General features: G+C 36.9%; 1 protein-coding gene across 11 annotated transcripts in view; it reads right to left on the reverse strand.

The window, feature by feature from the left end:
• DISC1 (DISC1 scaffold protein) overlaps positions 1-19,180 on the reverse strand; it is a 320,664-nt gene that overhangs the window by 119,909 nt on the left and 181,575 nt on the right. For 4 of the 11 annotated variants that reach the window (XM_085219744.1, XM_085219747.1, XM_085219739.1 and 1 more), the window contains 2 exons: positions 13,836-13,880; positions 4,375-4,483 (listed from right to left, as the gene is read on the reverse strand). In XM_085219744.1, coding sequence (XP_085075870.1) covers positions 4,375-4,483; positions 13,836-13,880 — 154 coding nt within the window. Of the gene's footprint in view, positions 1-406; positions 3,580-4,364; positions 4,484-13,835; positions 13,881-16,188; positions 16,265-19,180 lie in introns of those variants that run through there. The other 7 variants (XR_014882141.1, XM_085219743.1, XM_085219746.1 and 4 more) reach the window with 7 other exon arrangements.

Below are 19,180 nucleotides of genomic sequence, written 5' to 3' on the forward strand. Positions count from 1 at the left end.
TTTGCATAGGTCCGTATGTAAATGTCTCCCTCATGCTTAAATTCTCTATCCAGTGTTGCAGATGTTCAGCCAGTATAAAAGGCAGGAGCCCTGAACAAGTTTCAGCAAGGAATATGCTCTGGTCCTATTATCTCCCAGTGAAAAATTGGCAAAATCTCTCCAATGTAGCACAAGTAGTAAGCTAAAGTACTCAGAAACAATATCATATCCAATCCATTACTGGCAATAACAATGCTACTCTAATATAGTCTTGAAGCTTTTTGCCCATTTGACTTTCTCTTTGAAAAAAGTCTTGTGAAAGATCTGTCAAGATCCTCCTGAAGAAGGATATTTGAGCTCACATCATAGCGGAATCTATGGTTGTCAAGAAGATAAAAGCAGATCTAATGACTGTAGAGTTGCTTGATTTTTAGTGAAAAAAAAAAAAAAAAAAGGGCCACTGGTTCATCAGCATATCTTCTGTTCTCCTAGCGCAGATGTTTAGAGAAAAGAGACAAAAAGTAGATGTTACAAAACAATTGTCATTCTATAGGAAATATTAGAAACTGAGTATATTGTAAGACAGAAGGCCTTGGAAAGACAGCTGAGTAGTTGGCTGTCGTAGGGCTGAGATAAAGGAAGTTAATCTTTCGGGATTTTAGAGAATAACAGCAATTTTGGACATCTGGAAAGGAAATTAAGAGCAGAAAAAAATCAGAAACAGTTTTTATTTATGTATTTTGCTTGTTTTTAGCAGCTGAGTGCTGCAGTGGCTGAAGAGAGCACCTCACCAAAATGTCACACTACAGTGGTAGTGAATCCACATCAGGAATATTCCACTTCCCTTTTCCATTCTTGTCTCCCTCTTTCACAGCTGTAAGACATAGTTCTACAAAATAACCCAACACTTCTGCTTAGCAGCAACAACAAAAACCAGAATCACCAAAACATTTTTAAAAACTTTGTCCTTTCAGTGATCTGGATAACAGCTGTCTCTGAAACACTTGCTCTAGTGAGATACAGAAGGCAACCAAGTGCATGGGTGGGAAAGCACTGACCTACCTTTGTCACAGCACAAAAAAGGAAGGTGGAACCACGTTCTCTCAGTGTGACACACCATGAAGGACCATTTCTCCTGTCATTCAAAATAAAAATCTAAGAGCGTACCATTGGCAATCCTCACTCTTGTGGGATCCCAACATTGCTTAGAGGTTCACTCGATGAGATTGCTCAGTGAAGTATAGTCAAGGACTGAATTCTACACCACTAATTCTGTGGAGAATCTATACTGGTGTAAAGCAAGTTATACACAAGAGCCTGTCACATAACAGTCAAAGACTGGCAATATTATTTCTAGTGCCTAATGGACGTTTAGGCACAACACTCTATTTTCAGAAAAACTGTTTAAAACATTCACTTTATGTTGAGGTACGGAGATTCTATGTAGCTTTTAAATAATAGTCCAGCCAGCTCTTCTTCCAACAAAAGCTTTTTCACCAGGAAGATCTATTACATGCATTCAAGTTGTCTATCAAAATGCAACTGCTAATTAAGAACAAAAATGACTGTGAAATTGCAATATAGGCTCCATTTAATTTTACTGGGAATTCCAGGCCTTTATTGTCAGGAAAGTAACACCTCTCATCAGCTCTGCAGACACCAGAATGAGTCACCTCTCCTCCTTTGGTTTTTCCAATTAATGATGTGGACTGTTTTCTTCTACTTTCTAATGATTAACTGTAATTGAATTTTTTGTTGGTTTATTTGCCTATACTATACTGAATTTAGCAAATATATCATAGTGCTAGAGATAACTCTTCTCCTCCTTCCCCTTCATTGTTTGATGCTTTTTATACAAAAGTACAGATTAATATTTACTGTGAAAAGCTTCAATATTAAACGAGAATCCTGAGCGGGTTTGTGCAAATACTTAGGACCAAGAAATTTCACTAGATTTCTCTTTTGTGCAGGTTGTGCTGGCAATTACAACTAGCAGCATGATTGAATTAAGTGTTTCATGCCATCAAAATGCAGAATGAAAAACAATGACATCTGGGATTTTTCTTTAATACAAACTTAATTATTAATCAAAGCTATGACACACACTAAACATTGGCAAATGGCTCAAGAGCATCAGGAATTTATTTTTCTCAGTGGGGTCTTTAAAGTGTTTAGAAGACAACAAAACTAATCCACATCCTTGTAGCCCCTCAGATTTTTTACCTATTGCAGTTTGTAATAGTTATATGTAAGATAGTTTTTAGAGGGATGAGAAGGGCAATCTACTGATGCTAATGACAGGCACCAGTCTCAGTGCTGGTTCCTGCAACATAGGCGAGTTACTAATGAGTAAATGTTTATTTTACAGGCACTGGGCAGTTTTTGTTAAAAAACAAACAAATAAACAAAAACCCTAAAAAAAGTCCAGTCTACAGGTCTGTAGTGTTGTGGTAGCTATTCTCATTCCTTTTTGAAGTATAGCACAGTGGTTACACGTGCCAGATGGTAACATTTTATGCATGTTGGTCTGGAGTACTTCTGAAATAATAACTGAATGTTAATGAGTGGTAGCTGAATTGCTGAACTGCTTCTCTGTATGTCCCTATGTTTTAAACATAATTTCATATTTTGTAGCTTATGGTCTTACTAGGAGAACCAAGATATCACAGGGTGTACATTTCTTTATTTAGATAATGTGAGCTGAATTTCACCAATACAGGACACCAGATCTGTATCAGACAGTTTTGGCTAAGAATGAGTTTAATCTACAACTCTTCTCAACTTCCAATGATTAGGTTTAATCTTCTCAGCTTACTTTTGCAGCTTCAGCAGCTACAAAGAAATGTACAGGGTCCATAGAAAATACAGCTAAGTACTACATTATGTACTTGCAGAGTATTTTCATCAAGAATAAAAAATGCAGGTTTTTTTCAGTTAATCCACTCTGCATAGCAAATTTACTATGATCAGACCTATCTTAGTAAACAGGTCTGAATATAAACTTCAATAGAAAAAAAAACTATAAATCTAAACCTCAGTGTTCTACTGGAGTTAAAGAATGACGTTAATTTGCGAGGAAACATATGTCAGGGAAGGAGGGAAGGAAGTAGACGCTGTGCGTATACACAAGATACACACAGTTTCTCTGAAAAGAATGCTTATAAGAAATGTTGGGGGGAAAAAGCTGCAACAGAGCACATATGCTGCAAATACGATTCACAGAATATTGAAGCTATCCATGTGATAAGTACAATAAGACGTATTTTGGTACATAGAAATGTTTAGAAAAGGAAGGTTTGAAGTAGTGACAAATTAGTGACTGGATTTCTCCTCTCCAAACTTAGCCACAGCTAGAAATAGATGCTCAGTTACAGAAAACAAGGTAGTACTTCCATACGTTCTACTGATTCTCTTTTCTAGTTTTGTGCTGCACTTTTTCCTGCAGGACTGCTCACTTGACCTTGGGAGGAACTGAGTCTTTTATAGCACCATCATTACCTCAGCTCACCTTCAGGTTTCTGTAAGGGCAACTCTGCTCATTTCTCCAAACATGAATGCACTCATCCTTCTTCCTTGTCCACTTGCCTACCACCTCTTTTCCTGTAAAAAGTAACTGAGTATTCTAATCTTCTTTGATCTCATTGATTCTTATTCTCTTTTTCCTTTCTTAGAAGAACAAAATCTCATTTGTGGTAAGTTTTTATGAAAGTCATAAACAAGAGAAATATTCTATGCTATTAAGTTTTGAAAAATTTCCACAGATGAAGGCCTAACAAATGCCCCTGTAAAGGTTAAGCAGTCTTCAAACAGATGAAGCACAGAAAATGATAAGAGTGTTTTATAAGATATCTCATCCAGCTACTTGCACTGGAGTGTCAGAGGCAGATTAGATTGCATAGGATACCATATGATGCCTGTACTGACAAGTTTTTTCAAAAGAGAAAAAAAAAGCCAAATTACACCTGACCATATACACTGCCTGAGTCAACGATGTAGAATTTAACTAAATCATGCCAACAAAGGTATGCATGTGGATGCTTGTATTCATGCAGTTTTTGGTAGGTGTTCACTTATGTGGGCAGTAACGATGAAAGGACTGTAGCAGTCCTTTGAAAATGTAAAAGCATTTCAATGCCTAATCTCAATTAACAAAGAAATAATTTCAGTTTAAATCAATTAAATGTAGATCAGACCATGGTGAGAATGCACTGTAGGACAACTTGTTACAACAAGAAATTTCACTTTAGTAAAACAATCAGTTATATCTATCTTGGTATAATTTTTAATCTGGATTAAGAACTACTACCCCATTTGAATCTGAAAGTATTTTGCATCATACGTACTAATGTAGGTCGATACTATCTATAGATATATCAAAAAGGATATGAATTATACCTTCATCAACTCCGCAGACTGAAGTTTGCAGTTGGTCTTCCAGATGCACTAGTTTCTCACTTATTGCTTCACATTTCTCCCCCAACTCTGCAGAAAATATGAAGAACTCCTACAGGTAGTGGAAAAAGAAATCATTTATTGCCAGATGTACTTTTCTACCCAATATTTGCATCAAACTAAGGATGAAAATAAAATATTAGTGGGAGGATATGATGTTTTGAAGTGCTAAGATATTGTTTGAAACCTAATCCAAGTTAAAGAGTTAAAAAGTTATTACTATACAGTAATTTGTTGATTTATATGGGAACGAGTTTGTCGTCTCAGTCTATTTCCCATCAGAAAGAAGCCATGATCTCACTTTCAGCACAGGATTAAAGGAGTGTGAAGTCTGAACTGCTCTCTCTCCTCCATGTTGTCTCACCACAGCAGGGGAGGGAAAGCTCACGCTGACTACACCATTTAGGTTCCTAAATTTTAAGTTGTTTTTCTAAATATGATTTACCTTGAGGCCATTTCAGCATTTCACGAAGAGTCACTTTTGGCATCTCATATAACAACAAAAATATACTTGCTGCCTGAGGAAAAATTTGGCTAGAATACTTAGGAACATTTCTCTGATCAACCGATCAGAGAAAACACATCAAATTCTTAGAAAATACAAGATGAAACTACACTATGTTACTACGTGTAATAAGTATAAATCCTTGAAAATAATGGTTGTCCACTTACAACTTCATATAGACAAATTCTTCTTCTATTTTAAATTGAATATTCTGAACCCATTACAAAGGCAGTTCCTACAGATTTGTTTGCTTTTGGATGTACTGAGCAAAGATAATTTATATCTTTTACATTTTGTATTGACTTCCTCTTTGAGAAATGACTCAGGTAAGTGTCATATTTGAGTGGAAAAAAATCAAATAATTTGTACATCACTGAGACTAGTCTCTACCCGCCCCCACCCCTGAGGGGAAAGGGGGAAAAGACTATGGTGTCAAGATAAACTTCTGCTGGAACTGTGTTGGAAAAAAAATGGATCATTCATCAGCTGGAGTCCAGATAACTATATTTTCTCTAGATGTGTATGTACTCATGTATAAAGCCAGCTACACATGTCACCATCTACAAACATCAGAAAATTTTTGCTCCTTTGAAAAAGTATTCGTAGTCCTTTGCTCTGAACTGCTGATGTAGTAGTAGGCATCTTTGGCTATGTGAGAGAAATCAAACCTTCAGTCAATGAAATCATGCTAGGAATTTTTGGAACACTGCCCATTGTGAAGCACTCTGATTTTTGGTAAAGACATTTACCAGTCCTTGATTTCATGCTACCCTTACAGTTTGTGTCACGCACTGCACACGTAGAGTCCAATGTTAGAAGAGCTTTTCTTGCTGGTACATCCTCTGTTACATCTTCTGCTACAGCACAGAGCTCTGACCTTTCTGCCTTTCTATGTTTGCTGCTAGACACAGCTATTGAGCAGATTGCACAGGGATACAATAAGCTTCAGCTCAAAGCCTGGACAAGTGAGTTGGGGAGAGGTTATGCTGCAAATGCCTACAGCTTAGACGTTGGGATACACATGCGAATCAGCTGTTTGAATCTCTGGTTGGTGCATGGAACCTCAGCAGCCACCTTCAGAGTCATTATCAGATATCAGAATTTATGACATTATTCAACAGAGTCTATGGAAGTAAAATTGCCCCACTGTTTTTAAATTAAGAACAGGGGAGGAGAAGATATATGTTCTCCCTACATCAACTAGAAATGTCCTTGTTTCAGGACTGGGGACAGAAGACAAAGAACAGTCATCCAGCTGCTAAATTGTTATTCAATACACCAGCAGGACTCCATATGCTTTTAGGAAGTGGGATAACCCAGGCAATTTATATCAACAGAAAGCTTTTAGGAATCATTCTATGACACGCATACAAGAACAGATGTCAGTTGTCTAAAAGTACCTAGGCCTCATGCTAGAAAGAAAAGGTTCAGTAAATTGTAGCAAAACTGTAAAAGATTCAGTAAATTATAAGTAAAACTACTCTGAAAACACATCTAAAATGATGACCGTTCTAGACAAAGTTCCATATCCTGAGCAGAGATTTTTCTTTAGCAGTTACTCATAAGAAAATCAGATCTTCACACAACTCTCATCACAAACACGCAAGAAAACAAGATAAAAAACATGCAGCGTTACATCATCATTGAAGAGTTAATTTAGGAGCAATCGCTTTTAATTAATGCATAGACTCTTAAGGGTTGCTCTGACAGACAAAATCCACAAGTGAATTCAAATCAGATTCTTTCTACATATTGTGTACTTAGGCAAAATGAAGTATTCTTGTACAGATGCTGAGGAAATAGTATTTTACAGCATCACATAAAAAGCAGAGTCCAGCTCATGCAACATCAATGTGTTGTACACTTTTGTCTGATACATTTACTGCTTTTAGCAAGGCAATACTGTTGACAGTGGGACAGTTTGTCCAAATAATCATTCAATGAACTAGTACTGCCACGAGTTGCTCTAAGAGAAGATCTATGTATTTCCTCCAGTTTAAAATGGTCTTCATGTTTCCTGTCTAGTAAACAGAAGCACAAGGAGTCATACTGAGCGTCTAATCTAAATGATAAGCACACTGCTGTATTTGTCTAACCCCGTTATGAATATCCACAGTGGAAAATACATTCCTAATCTGCATGCCAGTGAACAAAGAGGGTAAAATGGACCTTTTAGACCTATACACCCTCACTGACCTCAGATGAGATAAGAGAAATCGATGAGAAGCATTTAGAGACATGATTGCCAAAAGAGGCTCCTAGTTGCAAGTATGGCCTAGTTCTGAGGTCCTCAAATCCTGAAAATTTGAGATAAAGTATAACTACGGCTTGAAATTCACAGTAGCAATGCAGAAGGATGATTACATTTACTAGTGTGTGGCTACCTACTCTGATCTCATGTTTGATATTTTCTTTTCATTTTTAAATACAACTTTATAGCCAAGTAAAGAAGAGTCTCAGGAGTGATGGAAGGAAGGGACCGATGAACTAACTCTCAGGGCCAAACGAATTTGGGTTAATGTTCATTTTGTACCAAAGCCATCTCGTGAAGCTTTGTATCAATGCAAATTTGTGTTTTGGGGTTCTGTGTTGTTCTCACAATAAACATGCTCAGAAATAACATTCTGTAATTGATACAGCTATAGGCATTAATTTGTTTGTCAGCTAAATACTTACATTCTCACTTAAAGTAAAATATCTATTCTATCTCAAGTGTAAAAAACGTAGTAAGGCTACAGCGCATTATGAGTATATACTGAATTGTCTAAAAATGTAACAGAAATCCTGTTTACTTCAGAAACTAAAATAAATGAGTAAATGAGTACTGGGAAAAACTAAGTGCTCAATGCAGAATTGTTCAAACAATACAGAGAGGCAGGAAATAAGTTACTAGGTAAAAAAAACAATTAAACTTGTTTAATCACTGAACACTTGAAGCCTATTTAATCATAACTGTATGGCTATGCCTTTTCTGTGGTTTAACTACAATAACTCCATAAATTAGGCATTACATTCCATTAATGCTAAACTTCTGATGTGAACTCTACAGCTTCAATATAGCAATAACTATGTACAGATAAACTATTTTTGTATCTTTAAGACACAGAGCTGCCTTTTCGGCTGAAAAGAGAAGTTCCTCCGCAGTTTAGACAAAAGCATTGTTTCTCAAGAAAATATTCACAGACATCATGCAAAACTCACAAGAGGGCTATCCCACAGATTGTGATTTGACAGTATATATGAGTGGCCTATTTTATTTTGGCCTATATTTATATATAATCATTTTTTATTATGGTGTGCTGGTACAGATAGCTCTAATTTTAGTTTAATATCAAGAGCTCTACATGAGATGGCAAAAACATACTGCTCTCAAAAAAACAAACGGGAAAAATTCTAAAGATTCAATTAATTCCACAGCTCTCACCCCCAGATCCTCATACGAAAAAAGCACAATAACCCAGAGATGTAGGAAAGATTCCTTTCAGTGCCTTCTATGCCTACTAATATCACTGGCAGCATTTTTGTTTGATGTTTGCCCATGTAGGTAGGGAAACTGCTGGCATTGACACACACTATTCACAACATCTCCTGACTGGAAAGTGGAACTATACACTGATCAACAGCACTTTGAGAGGGAAGTGGACTCTGCCTTCAGCTTAACATATAAGTAAGATACAACTCATTCAAGCTTGTAAGTGATGTCAGTGCTACAAGCTACTGTAAGTCTTAAGACTTCTTTAGTTATTTCTGCACTAACACCAATTTTAAGAAGCAGCTAGGCGAGAGATTGAAGCAGTCAGGAAAGAGCTGAGATGCAATATTGCTTTATGGATTTTTCTGTGAACTGATGATGTAGGTGGTTGGGATTGTCTTCAAAATCCTGAAGCAGGTAGAAATGGTACAAATTAGGATGCAATTTAGTTTTTTGTTTGTTTGTTTTTTGTTTTTTTTTTTAAATAACTGAAGAATTCCTCTGCTTTCTCCTGCAAAGTAGGATTTAGAAATCCTCCCTTTGTCCCAGGGATGTGAGAAACATAAAGAGCAGGCAATGTTCCAGCTGCTGCACAGCACTAGTGCACTGAATTAAGAGCAAAGGAAATGGCTTCACTTCAGTCTTTTGCATTTTGTTTTACCTTTTCAATAGTCATTTTAGTCACCTATGAGCAACAGCTCCTCAACAACATTACTCAAGTTAAATGTTTGATCAGCTTTTCCAGTGCAAATACCTTCTATGCTCTCCTGAATTCAGTTAATTCAGTTCAGTAACGTTGTATAGAAGAATCAGTAATTCAGCAGCTAGATAAATCTAATACTGCTAGGAATGAGAGTGTATATTAGTATGGTTGCTGCACTGAGAAGCAGGATTCCAGATACATCCTGAAAATCTGTTCTTCCTTCACAGGAACCTGGTAAAAAGAAGTTGCTCTTCTTCAACCTAGCAGTATCATCACCCCACTGAAATATGGAAAATAAAAGCCTTAGGAGACCTGCAGAACATCATAGCCGGATTTTTTTTTCCACCAAAAATTGCTCTCTCTACCAAAAAAAATCTTCTCATTACTAAATCCTCTCACTCCCATAAGGTAAAATCATATAAAGCAACGTAAATAACTACAAAATGCCGCCCTTGGAGACACACTTCTTGTTATGGTTCAGGGCTTAGTACAGTGACTTATTGTTTGCAGAAGTGCTGCATGCTTGCCTTCACTCCTCACCAAAGTTAATGGAAATTGTGAGCACTTGAAACTCCAGAAAGTCAGGCCAGGGCACTTCTTAAATCACTTCTAAGAATAAAATGCCAACATCCATATGCTTGTCTTGCTTGAGCAGATGTTTGTGTCACATGCAGGCTGTGTGCATACACCCTCAGTTAGTGAGCTACATAGCCATAGTGTCTAAAAAACAGCTGAAAGAAGCCTTTGCCTCTGCCCTGCTCTCAGAATTCCTACCAAGTATATTGCTTAGTGCTGGTGTTGTAGATGAGGAGGATGAAGCAGACACTGACAGCAGGCCTAATCTCAGACTCCGAAAATAATGCCTCTTACTCTTGGCCACCATCATCCTAGCATCATGGCATGAATGGCTATTTAATGAACACTTTATTCCTACAGGTTTTCTTCCTTTCTTCAGCATGCCCTATCTTCCACACAGGGAGACGTGCAGACCAATGTCGTATTCATGCGGAGGATCTGACATTCTGAACTAAGCACAGTAATTATTTCTTACAACTGACATTCCCGTTAATGAGGCTGCAAATGACTTTTGCTCTTTGTTGGTAATGAATCCCACTCTATTTGCAGTCCATTATAACCCACCTTTCCAACTCTGCAGTATTGCCATCTTAGCTGTTATTTGCCATCTGTATACATAAACACAACTTTTTTCTTCTCCAAGTGTAATTTACACCTGGAGAATCTTTTAATATATCCAATTGTATTGATTTCAGGCCACTCTTTCAATTTATCAAGAATATTTGGAATTCTAATCCTAATTGAAGTTACATTGACTGGTGCACAGACTCCTAGTCCATCTCTTTTTTAAAGGCAAATACCAGCTCTGCTTTTTACTGATCTCCTGGGACTTCAGCCTTCTTCTGGAGTTCCCAGAGAACCTTGTTAATGGTTTGGATATTGTTTTCCTTGGCTCCTATGAACTTTAGAAGGAATTTCATCAGTCTAGCCTGACTTGAGTGCATCTCATTTACCTTCAGACCCTTTACCATGCTCTTCTCTTGCTAGCTTCAGGTAAATACTAAGAGCATTCCATACATATGGACTCAATTTATTACTTCTAGAAAGACCAAAAGGTAAAAAAAAAATAAAGAAAGAAAAATAATCTGCACTTTGTTCTCTTCTTATTATTCTCTCATTTACCCTTATTAGAAGACATACCGATGCTTTCTTTCAGCTATCCCTAATGTATCCCTTACCACTGAAGTCTCCTACCAGTTTGCACCTTTTGCTTACTACTTAATGTGCACTGTGGTCTTCCTGGTTCATCTTTATACTGTGCATTATTCTTTTAGGCTCACTGTTAGCAACATTTTTTCCTTCTCAAAATGCTTTTGGGCCACTAAAGAGTTTCTGACGTAGACACAGTCCGTAACTGTGTGCTCTCTTCTGCACCAAAAGGATATGATACTTTACTGGAAATATGACATCTTCTAGAGAGTAGCAAAAGTCATCTGCTGCTTCCTCCTACCTATTGTTTCCTCGATTTTCTTCAAGTGATTTTTTATTTTATTTTTAATGGAGATAGCTTTGTCTTCTCTCAGAACTAAGTTCAAGTCTTTTTCCCAATTACTTCTGCTCTTATCATCTTCTACTGACAGACTGCTGGCTTGGTCCATCAGCCTACTTGTGCATATTTGGGAGAATTCAGTACTACAACATGCTCTAGTTTTTCATATGCAACAAATCAGGCATAAAGCTTTCCAGACAGCTGTTTTCTAACTGTGAACAATCTCCCCACAATCACATTCTTTTCCCACATTCCTTTTGCTTGCACTGATCCCTCCTCTGCAAGGATATAACACAAGAGAGTGTTAAATGACTCATCAAAAGTATAGCTTGATGTTGGGAATTCTTCTCCTCATGTCTCTTCCACTACAGCCAAGGAGGAACATCCTTGGAAAAGTAGCTACGCAGACATAGAGCTTTTCATTGCCTTTCAGCAGAGGAAACAGTCTGTGTGACAGCAGTCTTTTCGTTCTCATCTTAGTAGACTCAAGGTCTACCCTGAGTGCAGACTTCCCAAACCAGTGCAAAATACTTCACTGGCTCATTTAATTAAACTGTGACAATTCCAGTTCCACTTGTGGGAAAATAAGGCTATTTATTGACTCACAAATAAAAACTCACAGTGGGCCAGGACTTGGAAAAGAAACAAAAGCAGCAAACTGTTTTCTAACATCCACATCCTGCTGTGATAGGAGTCACCATAGCTGGATACCATTTATAGGTGGCTTGTAGTATTGTTCATTCTCATCTCTGCTCCCAAGTTACTTAGATGCAACAATCTGGAATGACTAACAGAGTGACCTCCTGCAGGCAATGAGGAGACTGACAAGGATTAAGGGATCAGACTGTTAAAGGAACATTTGGGCAAAGCCTTGACATGGTACAGAGTGCTGACAGTTTCACAGATTCTTTATAGAGCTGTCTACAAGTCAACATCAATCCAGCTGTGGCAGTGTGGTTGAGAGCTTGGACTTCTAACTCATTTCCATTTCCTTTATTTATATTGTTGCTCTCAATTTTTTTTATGCAATTTTCCCCTCAAAACTTCGAAAGTTGTTCTGTCTCTGAGGACTATAAGACCATTACTTCTTACTAAAGGCTTCCACAGCATTAACCCTCTATGCCTGGGCTCTCTGGTGCATTCATAAGCCCAGCATGCATACCACTTTCATGTTCTGGGCTCATCTGCTGCTGAGTAAAAGGATAACTTCTTCAGTCAGGGTCTGGGCTTTCAGCGGAGGTCACTGCTGCACACAAGCTTTCTGCAGACCTCTCATCTGTTTTAGTCTAAATCAAATGCAATTTTAACTTTCCAGAAAATCTTTTGCTCTCTTGGCACCTATCACTGCCAATATTCTCTCATTTTGCCTTTCCAGCAGTAGAGCTTCTTGCTACCCTTATCCTGTGGGACCACCTGCTTCTACTTCATGTCATCCACTGTGTACCTGAACGGTTTTGCTATAACTCACAGCAAAATTCACAGTTGAGACGGGCTATTTGCATTTTCTGGTGACCATTTTTTGCAAAGTTCACCTTCACACTCAAGGCTTCCCATTTTTATTTATGCTGAATTCACATATAGCTAAACAATGGATCCTAGGCATGTTCTCATGCAGCAGTCCCCTTCTATACATGATCAACGATCAGACTTCGGTTTTACAGATTTCCTTTCATGGAGCATTTCAGTTGCTCTACAGCCTTTGAAATCTTTGATGGGTATTATGGAAGTAGTTATCCTGAACTGCAAATTCTCATTTTATTTTATTTTTATAAATTTGCTTGGCTAATTCTTATAACTCATACTTGTCATGTGGGATGTGCACTACTGTGGGAAGTGAATTAGGCATTATTTACCCATGCCATTAATTTGCTGGCTGGACATAATGCATAGATATTAATTTCTTTAAAATGTAGGTTGCAACCCAAGGCATATTGATACAAAATTGGACACTCAAACAGTACAACTACACAAACCAGTACGAATCTCCTTATGCGTATATTACCAGAACTTCTAGTTTGCATGTAGACAGTAACAAGCAGATTTTTTCTCAACACTTACTCTCATAGGAAATACATCTCATGCTACTCAATTATTCTGGAATTTGCTCAGTAGGATAGGATCTGACATCTTTTTATTTATGAAAATAGTGTAAAATGACAAACATTCAGTATTTTTATTCAGATTAAATTCCTATTGACACATATTCTGCTGCTGTATGCTTTTATACATCTCAAATAAATTCAAAGGGATTTATAAAGGTATTTTTAGTGGTACACAAGGAGCCAAGTAAAATATCATGATTTTGTTCAATTCTTAAGCATTATTATGGTGCTGCAGTACAACTGGCTAAATATAATCTATCCTACATTTCCCCAGCATATCCGTTCTGTTGTACATTTGTATAAAAAGCATTAGAAAAGTGCAATTTAACTATAATCTCTCCAGAATACACAGCAATTTTGCCATTATCTTTTACAGAATAAAAGAATGGGACTACTCTATTTGTACCTATGCTATTTTTCTAAATGTCTGAGTACTTCATAGTGATTTTGCTCTCAAATTTTTACACAAAGGTAATCCTATAGAAATAGATATCATTAGTTTTAATTCAGCCCAAGAATATAATATCACCACTTTATACTGTCTAGAAAACACTTACCTCAGATAAATGACCCTCTGCTCCAAATGAAATGTCTTCAACAACCTGTTAGATATAAGTTATTAAATATATGGTAGATAGAAGTTGTATAAGCATTAAGATTTCAATGGAACTTACAAAAACGGTATGGCACATAAAGTTATATAAGATGAACAATTACATCATTTTGCTACACATCTATGAAATATTTCAGTCGGGTTTATAGTGGAGGTGTGGCAGCCACCCAATATTTGAAGTGAAATTTAGACACGTTTTATTAAAACCTGACTTTTAGCTTCTCTGTTAAAACCAACATGGACATGGGCTCTAAAACTGAAAAACTTACTATAGATTGAGATAAACTTATCTACCAGACTCTTACCAATCTACATACACCATTCAGAAGTCACAAAAGTTTTCTAGCACAAATCTTCTAAGTCACTTCGGCCAAGAAAAATGAGAAAACACCAGAGATGGTTTATATTAATAATCTGTGGTAACTATGGTTCCTCTCTCAAAACTTAATTGATCTGTAAATTCTATAAGAAATTAGCTAATATTTCCTTGATTGGTTGAGCAGCAATGAAAAAAACATTCAGTTAATATTATTGGAAAAGCATTAATACTTACCATACAAACAATATTGATAATATTTAAATAAACTGAGATAGGGATATTGCTTTGATAGGTCAACACTTATTATTACAAGTATATATGTATTTCTATATTAAAGCATAACTCTGCCATGAGATCGTTGTTATTATTGGACATTTCCTAAGTCTATCTGAAGAAAGGTTGTTTAAATTTATTTTACCTGTAGTATTCATTTTCTCATTATAATTTTACTGTAACATGCTTGTAATCATTGCATGTATTGAGACAACAGTATCTCAAGGTAACAGTTCCCAAGAAGATCAATGGTATCCTGGGGTGCATTAAAAAGAATGTGGCTGAAAGGTCGAGGGAAATAATGCTTCCTTCTACTCTGCCCTGGTGAGGCCAGATTTAAAATACTGTGCCCAATTCTGGGCTCCCCAGTTTAAAAAAAGACAGGGATCTCCTAGATGAAGTCCATCAGAGGGCCACAAAGATGATTAAAAGCCTGGAACATCTCACTTATGAGGAAAGGATGGGTAACCTGGGTTTGTTCAGCCTGGAGAAAAGAAGACTGGGAGAGGATCTGATTAATATTTATAAGTATCTAAAGGGGGGTTGGGAGGCAAATGGATGAGGCCAGGCTCTTCTCAGTGGTGTGTAGTGATAGGACAAGGAGTGATGGCCTAAAACTTGAACATAGGAAGTTCCATACTAACAGGTAGAAGAATTGCTTCACGGTAAGAATGAGGGAGCACTGGCACAGGTTGCCCAGAGAGGTGATGGAGTCTCCTTCTATGGAGATATTCAAGATCTATATCTGGACATCTACCTGTGCTACCCATTGTAGGGTACCTGCTTGAGCAATGGGGTTGGACTCTATGATCTCTTGAGGTCTCTTCCAATTGCTGCAGTTCTTTGATTTGGTGCAATTCTGTGAACTGTATCTAAAGAATTGGCATGATGTTTGCCAATAGCTCAATAGCTATGACAGAATTACTCTCAACGAAGAGGCATCTTATTACACAACAATGTGTGTGACTGTTCAGCAATGATCTGACCATAGCATACAAGCCAGCTGCTTTTTTTTTTTTTTAACAGCAACTCCTTCCCTAGATTAATGCAGAAAACAGTCAAACACTGACTTTCACTGATGCTTAATGCTGACATTCAAAAAGATGATTAAATTTAAAGTTTCCAAATTACTTTTAAAGCTCTACAAACACAACATTTAATTAAAACTCAAATGAGAGCACTGTTTATTTAGCTTTCTAAAAGCTTTGTCCTTTACACATGGCACAATTGCCTCCTGGATCACAGGCAATCTCAATTCATGTTAGTGGGCTGCAGCCTGCTGACCAAAGTTTTCTTGTTGGTTGCAATTGCTAAATTCTGAAAAACGTGTCATACTCTGTGATGACTTCTTTTTAATGAGAGACATCACACTGAATATTACTTTTTTTTCTCCCACAGTTGTCCATTTAATATGACTTTTATTTACTGTAAAAACAGTGACTGATATCAATGTTTTGCAATGAAAGAACTCTTTCCCAACACCAGTCAGTGATCAAGAAAATGTTCTGAAATATCTTCCCAGCTGGCAAAACTGAAGAATGCAGATGTGAGTAAAGAAAAACAGCTCTAACTCTTAACCTTTTTCCTTGCTTTAGTTATAGCAAAAAAAGAGAAATAATCCACAAAGAATTCTGATAGGATAGCTACCAAAAATGCTGACTTACTAAAGTTAACACTACTGAATTTTTATTTTATTTTTTTTTACCTTGTAACTTTAATCACCTCAATTTTCTTGAAATCTAGTAGGTGTTTCTTTCCTTCATAGTGATTAAGAGGGAACACTGCACAGCATGCCAGGCAGCAGCAGCAAAAGAAAAAAGGATAGGTCAGGAACTCCAGCTTGCAGTGCACACATACTCACATTCATCAAGACACTTGGTGTTAAGGAGGTCTCAGCACACATACATCTCTGTTTATTACTTGTTGCTATTTCTAGTGTTATTGAAAGGTTTTTTTTTACTCATACATTACCAGCAAGCAAAGGATAAAGCAAGATTTCCTAAAGAGTAGAACAGACAGGCATTTATGTCTGAAGAGAAATGAAACGTTACTACATATTTTAGAAATCACTTGTACTTATTTATATCTAACTACAATTCTAACGATCTCGGCAACTTTAACCTTGCTCACATGCAACGTGAGCAATGTAATTTGCATACAGTTTAAAAGCTTGGAATATTTCTGGAATCAAAACTAGAATCCATCTTGAATTCCTCTGAGACTTGGGAGAAAAAACAAGACCAATTAGTTCGCAGAAGACCAACTGAAACTGCACTGGCAGAGCACCTTATTTTCAGCAAGTCAGTCACTGTATAGAAAATACATGCCTGTATGAAAATTCAAGAATCTATTTTAACTACATTAGACAGCAAGCTGACTTTGACATGACTGAAACTAGGCCCATTGTCTATCACTTTGCTTCATCATTTTAAAAAATATTATATTCGTCTGAGGTATCTGTGGTTGAGAGGGGTACACCTTAATTTCTAAGTAAACCAGATTATGTGAGGATAATTTTTCTGGCCCTATTTTATTTAATTTGACCAATAAATGAGTAATGATGTTTCAGTAAGCTGAGCTGCCAAAGCACGTGATAGTCTTCGCCACTCAACAGTCAGTTTTACAAAGGAAGCCTTACTTACAGTGCCATAGTTTACTGCACAAATGAACTAGGGAAAAAAATATCAGTGCTGTCCTAGAAAACAGTTATGATGACTAAGCAACTGTTGATAGTTAATAAAACTGTGCTCATATTTGATAGAGACATATCCGGACTTTCAAAGAATTTACACCTTGCATATTTTATATCGGGACAAATTATATATAGTGATGATTTTCATTTAAAAATGAAAAATGGTCATCCTGCAAAGCAGTATGTGAGGATCTAAGGGAGGGGATATTTCCATTCATCTATTCTGTTTTTCTCATTCTTCTGCTTCTTGTTTCTTCCTTTCTGCATACACAGTAGGATATAACTATATGCAAAATTGCATTTATAATATACATCAACAAAAACAAATCACTTCTCTGTTATATTTAGCCAGATACAACATGATATATAACTGGAACACTTCATCTATAGCATTTCACCATCAAGTAAATTAATTACCTGCACCTTCAAAGGCATCTGTACCTGTATTTGTATTATTACTCTCTTGCTGTACTCTTTTGAAGCTAGCTATTCAGTAAGCTCTAAATATAAAGAATGCCACTCTTCCTTTTGCTTCAGTGATCAACCCTCCCTTTAGGTATTTCCTGAAGTAGAACAGAGAGGACAGTTGGAGGAATGTATCATTCTAGAAACAAGGTAACCACATCAAGTTATTCCTCTCAGAAGGATAGCACAGCCTTGTAGATAATATCAAATAGGGTATCTTGACAAATACACATTTTTCCATTAGATGCTTCCACTTGATTATAAAAACAAACACCAGCAAAACTTTCTTTGGCAACCCAGCCTTCTGACTACTGTGACTCACTCCAAAACCAAAAGTCACCACACTTCATTTACCTTTATGTCATTCCAGGGGACAGCAGTCCCACTTTTCATGTAAGTGACTTGGGCTTGCAGATGAAATGATACATATTGCATGAATTTCAAGAGAACTACAGGAAAAAAACAGAACACTGAAGCCACCAGAGCTTCTCAGCTGCACTTTCGAAAGGGAATCACAGCTTTCCGTAACCAACCAAGCTGCTCATATTACTTCAGCCTACTCATCAGGGATATAATGTGGAAAAAAAAAAAAAAAAAGAGAGATCAAAGAGAAAAATACCTAAATCAAAGCCACAGATGACCATTTCCAACAAAAATGCCCTCTACATGGATTCAGTCTGCAGAACACCTCTCCTAGCCTGCAAGTACTGATGAACCCCACTTTAAAAACAGAATTTTACTCAAATGGAAGATTTTTACAGTAAGGTAACACCTTGCTTTCTGCTAAGACTCAGCCGGAATAAATGCAAAATGTGATATCAGCTTTCAATGTAATGCACAGTTCAATGACACCTAGCACCACATGCGATTAAGCATGTTTTCAATTTTTGTCAATCAAATTCCAAGGTAGTAAAACCGACAACTCCTGTTGGAGTGCCTTTTTGTCACATTACTGTTACTGGGTGACGAAGCTTTTCAACAGCTTTTTTTTACCTTGACAGTGCAGTGATTTTATTTGTTTTTAGGTAGTTAGAAATATTTAAGCAAGGATGGCATACCAGAGAAGAACACAAAAACTTCAAAGAAATTTCTCAGATCCTTTAACCCCCATGATTTTTTCCTTCTTTTACTATTGGCTATGTGCTGGAAGCCAACTGGAAGCTGAGCTACAAAGCCTTTGACACTTCCACGAGAGCAGGAAAACTCACCCACTCCCCACTTCAGCTAACCCAGGGCTAACAAGTCAGCAGAATTAACTCAGAGTGAAACTCATAGATATGATGAGGAGCAGCTGGTAATTTCTGTTAAATACTTAAAGAATCTTCAAGAAAATTGTTTTTCCTTTGAACCCTGATGTATACTCTTTATTCACTGCCTGAATAATTTCCACATTTTGAAAAGACTGATGGTTCCAGGAAAAAGAGTTGAAGGGCTTCTGAGTAAATAATAAGCTATTTTATTCTTGTCTCATATTGGAGGACAGATGTTAAGATCATTTTTAACTTGCCCTGCTGACCAGGTTTATCTTTTTCTCTCAAAA

The sequence above is a fragment of the Meleagris gallopavo genome, chromosome 2, assembly GCF_905368555.1.
Source record: "Meleagris gallopavo chromosome 2, MGAL_WU_HG_1.1, whole genome shotgun sequence".
Lineage (NCBI taxonomy): Eukaryota > Metazoa > Chordata > Aves > Galliformes > Phasianidae > Meleagris > Meleagris gallopavo.